Raw genomic sequence first — 8,657 nt, forward strand, 5'->3', positions numbered from 1 at the left:
AAGGCGCTGATCTTCAAGTCACACAGTCATTACAACTCTGTATCACCTCTATCCACACTCTTTTGACAAACTATTCCTCTCCTTTGTTCGTATACTTCTTGTGTGTTTGAGTAAAACTACCAGTCGGGCGGAGGGAGAATCTTGGTAACTAGGAAGGAGGCCTTGAGGGTACGAGTAATCAGTTGGTCAAGGGGTTTCATGTATGAATTATGTCGCCTACGCTCGCTTTCCCAATATCGAATGCACTTCCTCTTGCGTTTGCTATTGTCGCAGATGTTGACCACGATCCATCCCGCGTGACATGAGCAAGAGATGTTTCAAGGGTTCAACTCCGTCAAAGCCCATCCGCACTGCGCAGCCTACTGTCCGCCGATTTCGAGGCATCTTGTTGGAAGTCGTTGTTTCGCACGTGTTCAGACACGTGGAGCGACTGACAAAGATCGATTGGTCAATCACAAGCAATGATGGGTATGAGGGTGAGCAACGTTGAATGGGCTTACAGCATCACCCCCTATCGCTCATAGTCAGCATTCACTTAGGACTGCGGGGACTATTCAAGGCAATCCACTTACACATGTAGCCTTGATCATGACAGGTAGTGGTCGTACAGTCAATGCGGATGCGCTGGGTCGTTTGCTCGCGGCAGAAGCACTGGACCTCTTGCTACTTAGACGAGAGAGTTTAGAGAGTTTAGACGAGAGAGCTTGCTGCGAACGTGCCTCAGCCTTCAAGGTACTATGCTTGAGCACGACGTAACCGGCCAATTTCGAGGCGAAAATTCTCCAAAAAATGAAGAAAATTTAGGCCGGGAAGAAGTATTTCATTGACGACAATCTACCTAGCCTGGGGAAATATGGGCTTGAATGTTAGGCTGCCCCTGTTGCTTCAGGTGGTCTACTTATGATCCGTCAAGAAAATTGCTCCTCCGAGCGTCTGACATGTCTCCCAACGTAGTACATGAAGCTATTCAGAGAAGCCAAACCAGACCGTTTCATTGGACCTGTCTTGGCAGTTGCCAGTTGTCAGATGAACCGTCGGAATAGCCTTCTGATTACAGTTGGTGCTACTGGGACTTCCCGACGCCTTGTTGGTCTTGAAAACTTGAACGGCAAGCCGCGAGTCTAATTCTGCCGAGATACGGGCTGTTGAACCTTCTAAGCCGACTACCGAACTCTGAAGAAGCTTTGTGGATTATCTGATTCTGTCCTACGTCGTCTACAGCGATACACAACGAACTCTAAAGAAGCACAGCCAACTTACATTCGAGTATAAACTATGAAAGTCAGTCTGCGGAAGCTTGATGTGCACGTGCTGTATCGGCAGGGCTATCTGACCGGATCGGCGGTGCGGATCATGCAGAGACGTGGTGAGCAGCAACTTTCCATATTGATCTACCCGATTTGACGCATCTCTATTCCTCCGAGTGACCGCAGGTACATCTTTTGCAGCTGCTGCCTTCTCCCGTAGCATGAAACACGACTACTCTTAGCTTGCATCCCGAAAGAGCCTTTCTGCCAGACTAATAAGCTCATGATATCTATCAATTTCGGGCGAATGGGGGTTCCGCTTTTGCGAGTCTACGAGGGATTCTAAGCAACGCAAATCTTCCTCTAGTGTTATTAAGTTAGTTATCGGGCAATTATTTTGCAGGAACCACTGGCAGCCTCAACTTACCTACAAACTCACTCGACTCAAGCAACTCTCTGCCCATCAGCGCCGCAACGCCATCGTCAATACGCCGAGGACACAGACCGAGAAACATAAACACCATCGGCACACGAAAGCGTCGATTGGTAAAACGCCCCGCAAGGGGTATCGCCCGACGTACGTCTTCCGCCTCCATCCCCGTCGACGAGGACCCGAGCTCCATCCGCAGAATGAGCACGGCGCCGCACCACGTCGCCGGCAGGTCCCGGTACCACAGCGCCGGAAACAAGCTCCTCAGCCCAGCCTCGCTCAACGCCTGCAAACTCACGCGATCGCACAGCTCGGAATCGAGCGGGAGCCTGCCCTGCGAGAGGTACTCCCCAAAATAGGCGTTGCCGCTCCGCCACCGCCACAATCTCTGCAGCCCGTCCTTGTCGGGGGGTATGCGCGAGTAGCCCCTGAACGCGTCGATGGCATCGAGGTCGCGGATGAAGGCGCCTTCAGGGAACTGAGTCGTGTCGACGATGAGGAGGTACAGGTCCTGCGGGCTTTCGCCGGTGTAATGTCTGTGCACGGCGTAGTGGAGCGCGAAGAGGAGCGAGCTGGTCCAGGAGACGAGGTTGGAGTCGAAGTCGTAGAGGCTGAGGAGGTGGTCTTGGAGCTTGTGGGCGATGAGCGCTGGGGAGAAGGGTGGGGTGGAGAAGAGGTCGTGGTGGCGGGTCGGGGAATTGTTGAGCCAGGCGCGGGAGGAGACTGATGTTGTGGAGGTTTCACCGGCGCTGAGGGGGCCTGTGAGGCGGAATAGGAAGCGTGGGATGTTGGTTGTGCATTGTTTTAGAATGGCTTGCTGTGGAAAGTCTTGGAGATGGATTGCACCGGGTCGGAAGACGATTGGGCCTGTTTCTGAGCCTTCTAGAGACATTATTGACTGTAGATCACATTCAGAATGAAATTGGGAGGAGGGGAATGTCCAAAGTTCAGTGACATCGGTGAAATGCCGGTAGAGAACCGATGGATAGAGTTTCCGTCGCTGAACAATGCTTAAGCTTTGACAGTAGTTCGGATGAAGTTCTGATCAGCTATTTAGGCGAGAATGGTGTTACAACCAACAGGTCTGTAATCTCAAAGAAAGGCTCAAGAGACTATGAAATTTCCGAGTCTTTGCTGTCAGCAAAATTCATGGTAGAATGCGGTGAGAGATCTATTTGAACACTGCAGCTTTCATAGGTTTTCCTACGAAAGTTAGTCACTCGGAAAAAGAGTTCGATGTAAGGAGGCAAGGCCGCCATTTCACATGGCCCAGTTGCACACTAGAGCTATGTTGGAACTTTTTGCTACATTCATCAGACGTCAGTCGCTGAGACCAGACTACGGTGTGAACCATCTGTAATCACTCATAACTTCCAGCAGTCTCTGCAATAGCAGTCTCCAAAATGCTATGCCAAGTGCAATTTCAACCATCCCAGCGCGCCTTGGGCAATGTGACAAGGCAAGAGGTCGCATCACAGAAATCTGGGGGCAGTACCAGGCCAATTCAACTGCAACGTACCGCGATGAAGTTGTCAAGTAGCTCCGAAGATAGAACACAGTCTTCTTAATTGGAAGTACAAGTTTGAAGACCGGTTCCGTTGAGTGTGTTGACAGTTGTAATCAATATTTTCTACGTCACAATATGCAAATAACCAACAATCTTGGCTGCATGAACCGCGTACGTTTTCCCGCTGGGAGTGCCTAAGAACGAACCCTAGTCTGACTGACAAATTGCCCTGCTAGTTTTCATCAAAAAGTGACAAGAGTATCAACCCCTCCAGTGATCATCCCTACGAGATTGTTTGCGCACATCTGCAACTCGAAGTTGAAGTCGACAAGCGCTGGTAAGCACATCGCTGCGAGTGATTTCCACGGTGAACATCATTAATCGATGCTCAACATCGGATTTATCTGGTGTTCTAATGTTGCTCACCAGAAATGCCCACGGCCTCTGTAGTTTCAGTCTCCAGTTTTGCCATGCCAATTGCAAATTCACATATATCAGCCTGTCCTAGGCAATGTTAGAAGATGGTCGTGCATACCGCCCCATCGCAACTCTTAAGTCCCCTCTTAAGACCCCAAACCCCCATATCGACGGCGCGGATCGTTGCACCTCCGAGCAGTCCAAGCTTCTAGAAAAAACGTCAGCGGGCCCCCTGTCTCATGGGAGGCGATAAACGTGTCAAATATGAATACATTCTTCGCATGACAAAACGCGGAGCTCAACAAGCTTATACTGGCGATCAAACCTTGCTTGTAGGCGGGATCAGCGGTGCCCAGGGGGGACTCATACGCGTCGTTTTATGAGAATCCCCGCGGATCAATTTCTTGTGTGGACGTCCAAGAAACTTATCGGGATGCGGGCGTGATCTGCCAACGTTGCTTCCGTCCGGGGCTCAGACTCGCTCTCCCTCACACCGTGACGACGATGGTGGTCTTGGTGGTGGTGGTATTGATGGAGTTGTTGCAAGAGTGTGATGGGGTGTCAGGGCAGCTTCAGAATTGCGGCTTTGCGGTTACCCGATCGGGGCAACACGAGAATTACGTCGCGCGCACCAATACCACCACCAACAAGTCCAAAACACTTCAGATGACGAAATGGCAGAATCCCAGCCACACCAACTCGGAAAAAGCGGCGCAGGATGGGTGAAGCGAACTGCCCTTTCTGTAAAGCACCGCGTTATCGCTATCAGTTTTTAGTGTGTATCCAATTCCACGTGAAAAGGGTTCCCGCATTTTCCTTCTCGGTGAGGTAAACTAGGCCGACTGGTGCTCCGCAAAACCAATCCCCCGGTTGCGAGACATGTTAAATTTCCCGAACTTGAGATATGACAGGTTCGCCACGGAGGAAACCAGGCACCGCCAACCCGTGGTACAACAAATTACCGTTCGAAATTGGACAGGAAATGTTTATATAAATCAGGTGGACAGCAATTCGTCCGAACAAAACATCGCCTTGGCGCACATGTCAGGCACGGGTCGCACAAGCTCCTGCGACAGAAATCACCCGAGAACGAAATAGGGGGGAAGAGGGAGAGACTCTGTTTGGCTTTCTGGTCGTCACCCCAACTGACTCGGAGGGTTTCTTATGTCATGGCCAACTCCTGTCGCAGATGTGCAGGTCTCAACCCTGAACCACTGGGACAGGGGTGGATGTCACTTATTTGACAGTTTGCGTCACACCAGTTGGCGACAGATTATCATCCCTCGCGGGGTGGCTTCGTTTCAACCTGTGCTCAGCCTCATGTGGGTGACCTCAAATGGGAGAACAAGGATACGAGATAAGCAGGTCGCAGTCGCAAAGACAAGTGTGTGCAGGTGATCGATGATCCCGTGAATCCCAAAAGGTATTCCAGTAACGAATGGACTGGAAAATTAACTATGTACTGATTGGAAGGATATTTTGATGCCCAATCGCAAAAGTAAATACACTCAAGTTTCGCTGCCAAACAACAACGCGTGATAATATACAGGGCTTTTGTTTCGCCAAATGTGATGATGTGAACACACGCACACACCTCCACACCCTTCCCGTTACCGAGAATCCCAAGCTCCGTCCCATCCATGAACTCCGTTCTTCTCATATCCGGATGAGCTTCGTGTGTATTCCCCCCAAACGGGTTACGTCGTCGATCGCGACCGTGGTCGTCTCGGCGAACCGTCCGGGCGAGATATGTGTGTGAGCAACAAAAGGGAGGGAAGTGAGGTAAGGCTAGGATAAGCCGAGTCGATGGTTCCTTGTGGAGTGGTGCCTGTACCAAGGTACAGCCTAGAAACCTGACTTTTTCGTGATCCCTTTTGTCGGTCGGAGGAAGGGGGTGCGTAGGTAGCGTAGCGGGTGAAGGTGGTGGATGTAGTAGGTAATGACGGTAGAGGTTTCTTTCGTTGCACACGTTTCTATCTCTTAATTCGAAGCATTTCATCCTCTCTGCTGCAAAGAGTTCTGTCGAGTTCATGTCCGACGTATTGGATGGGCGAAGTGGTTGGGTCCTCCTCGGTTTCCGCCTATTCTTCTCAATTCTGTTGACCAATTTCCTAATCATCGCTAAGGAAACCTGCGAGGCGGGGGTGGCGAAAGCCCTTGTACGGGCGCTGCTTCGATGTCGACATCGAGGTGGGAGACGGCAGATCGCGGGCCGTTGTTGTCGTCGTCAAAGTCCAAACTCTTGCCCGAGTGCGAGCCCTTGCTCAGGTCGGGTCCTTCGCTGCCTGATAACGGCCACATGTCGGGTAACGGCGCGGTCGGTGGTCTCGGCTTGTAGTCGGTGTCTGACGGCGACGAGGAGCCGCGGCTGGCGGGGTCTTTCCAGTTCCATGACTCGGCAGGCTCTTCGGGGATCTCGCGGAGGGCGATGCGTTCGTTGCCCTGCTTGTCGAGGCCGGCGGACGGGGGCCCGTTGCCGTGGATGGTGGCGGAGATGCGCTTGCCGCTGCTCATCTTGCTGCCGAAGGTCGTGCTGCGGCCGTCGGCGGTGGACTCGAGCTTCTTGGAGGTGAGGGAGGTGTGGATCTCACGAAGGATGGGGCGGAGGATCGGGATGCACTGGACGATGATGGTGCCGGTGATTTCGGATGAGTACCTTTGTGGGGATTAGTATACTGGTTTGTGCAGGCTGTGTTGAGCACAATTCATCTCGCCAAAAATCACTTACCAGACTTGGGACATGCCATTTCGGTCTGTAGGGGTTCTGTTAGTCAAGAGATCGGGTAGCCGGCACGATGGATGGGGCGACTCACAGATGTACCACGCGTCACGGTCGTTACCCTCGTCCTTCCAGCTCACTCTGATGGCCGCAACAATGGCGACGCTGTAAAAGCGTTAGTTTCCATGGCAAGTGCAGATGGACCTAAGTTGATACTCACATCATTCCCAAGCTCATCGTAATGCAAAGGCCGACCTTTTCGGCGCGCCTCATTTCCAGCGACCGGGTAATCAGCCACGGGAAACTGGCGAAGATAAAGTCCATAATAATGTTGTAAACTGAGACTCGTTAGCCATGTCCTTTATCGCAGTTTCCGTCTCACTCACCATTTCCGCCCTCCTTGAAGTCGTTGCGGAAGTGCTTCTCAAGGCAAATGTCGAGGCGCCAGTCAACGTCGTAGCTCTTGCTGCCGCAGACCTTGGCCCACTGGAAGACGACCTTGACGACCATGTAAATGTTCATGGTGATGATGCAGAACCACAGGATACCCTTCTGCCAACGGTTGCTCATGCGCAGCAACGTGACTCCAAAAGCCGTCTTAGACCATGCCTGACCGATCAAAGTGCCACATGATGAGACGTTGATCAAGATGTGCATGCGGTCGTCCCATTGCTGCGACGAATCCTTGAGAACGTAGCCGGTTGCAAATTCGTATATAATCAAAGTGTTGTTTGCCAGTAGTAGCGTCTATTCGGGGGTTAGTTTAATGAAAATGAAATGTCATGTCGAATCGTTCTCATCCGCTGCACCGTATTCTTTTTCTTCGGTGGGCGGAAAAGACGGCTCGATGGACCAAACTTACCCAGGTTACCACAAGAATGTAATCATCGTACCACAACCCGTGTCGCCTCGTAACCTTGCACCAAAGTCTCAATGCCAAAAACACAGTCGCGCCAGCGAAAAGCGACCACAGTCCAGCATTCAATTCGACAAACGGGTTGACAAAGGGGTGAATGTCGACGGTGGAGGAGTCATCGTCGGAGCTCATTGTGACATTCTGGGCCGGGCGCCGGCCGGTAAACGTATGGGTTGTGCTGCTGTCTGTCGTCGGGGATGTCGTCGAGTAATATCGGGCGGCTAACTTTTTTTTTTTTTTTACTTTTGCTTGTTTGGCGGCGGCGACGAAAGACGGAAACGGGTGGAACACACGCAGCGCAACGCACACGGCACGGACGGGGTCGAGAGAGGTTCAAATGAGAGTAGGAGGTGGCCGGCAGTAAAGAGAATGAGAGCAGCGAAACAAAAGACGAACCAAAAGAATGCAAAAGCGACCAGGCGCAGGGTGGGAAACAAGGAAGGCCAGAAGGCAAAAAAGGTAAATGTAAATGAGTGACTAGATTGAACAGCGCTTGCAGGAAGAGAGATGAGGAGAAAGTGGGAGTGCGGCACAGCGGCAATATGCGAAGAAGGGAAGGGAAACCCAGTTGAGTCTAGTCTGGCTCGCTCGATATACAAGCACCGGGCCCAACACGCAGGACATGGAATGCTGGTACAGAAAGCAGGCAAGCAAGGCAAGGCAGCAGAGCAGAGCAGAGCAGAGCAGAGAGAGCAAGCAAGCAAAAACCCGACTGCTTCCAACGTGAGATTCTAGACTTGGCGGACCCCGCGAAGGCGACGACTCCTGGAAATATATGAATGTGCCGGGGTTGCAGACATTAGTGTGCAGCCTTCTCCACCAACACACGCCAGCACCGTCGGGTGATTGGCCATATGAGTGAGGTGTTTCCCGGCAAAGTATATGTCGATATTAAATGCGTGCGAACGGTACCTTGCGCAGTCGGCTGGTGCCAAGCACGCTTATGCAGTCAACGGCGATGGGCTGAACCACACACCCATCTCTTGTCCTTCTCGGAGGGCAGGGCACCAGACGGGCAGGTGTGTGTGTCGCACTGCGGCGGCGGAAGTACTGAATCCACTGATGATAGCCCTGTCTGCTGCGTACGCAGTCACCCAGCTGCTGGATGGCTGACGATGGCGGTGTTGTTGGTGGACACATAGCCACCCACCTCCCCCCGGAAGAGCGAGAGTTGCTGTTCACTTGTGCTACACGAGGTGTTCCTCTGGCCGAGAAGCTGCGGTGGTGCTACTCCGTGAAACCGGGCTGTTACAAGGAGCGAAAGATTGTCCTATCTATTGTGTCTTCATTCATGACTAGCAACTCTCAGCCGGTCGAGTCAAGAGGATGCTATCTGGGGAAGCAAACGGGCTGTGCAGTCTCCAGCGTCGAGAGAGCGTTTCTGCCCACATCCACAACACCAAGGCCGGCCGGTGATCACT

General features: G+C 52.2%; 2 protein-coding genes across 2 annotated transcripts; both read right to left on the reverse strand.

Annotated features, from left to right (window-relative positions):
- Positions 1-1,589: 1,589 nt before the first annotated feature.
- On the reverse strand, positions 1,590-2,569 carry COL26b_008544 (uncharacterized protein; the record flags this gene model as incomplete). Its single annotated transcript, XM_053181301.1, has 2 exons — positions 1,590-1,610; positions 1,829-2,569. The coding sequence occupies 2 exons, from the start codon at positions 2,567-2,569 to the stop codon at positions 1,590-1,592; spliced, it is 762 nt and encodes a 253-aa protein (XP_053034805.1).
- Positions 2,570-5,722: 3,153 nt separating this feature from the next.
- COL26b_008545 (uncharacterized protein) lies at positions 5,723-7,368 on the reverse strand (the record flags this gene model as incomplete). Its single annotated transcript, XM_053181302.1, has 6 exons — positions 5,723-6,257; positions 6,330-6,354; positions 6,415-6,485; positions 6,541-6,658; positions 6,707-7,067; positions 7,183-7,368. The coding sequence occupies 6 exons, from the start codon at positions 7,366-7,368 to the stop codon at positions 5,723-5,725; spliced, it is 1,296 nt and encodes a 431-aa protein (XP_053034806.1).
- Positions 7,369-8,657: the final 1,289 nt, after the last annotated feature.

Source organism: Colletotrichum chrysophilum, assembly GCF_026319265.1.
Source record: "Colletotrichum chrysophilum strain AFK26 chromosome Unknown scaffold_75, whole genome shotgun sequence".
Lineage (NCBI taxonomy): Eukaryota > Fungi > Ascomycota > Sordariomycetes > Glomerellales > Glomerellaceae > Colletotrichum > Colletotrichum chrysophilum.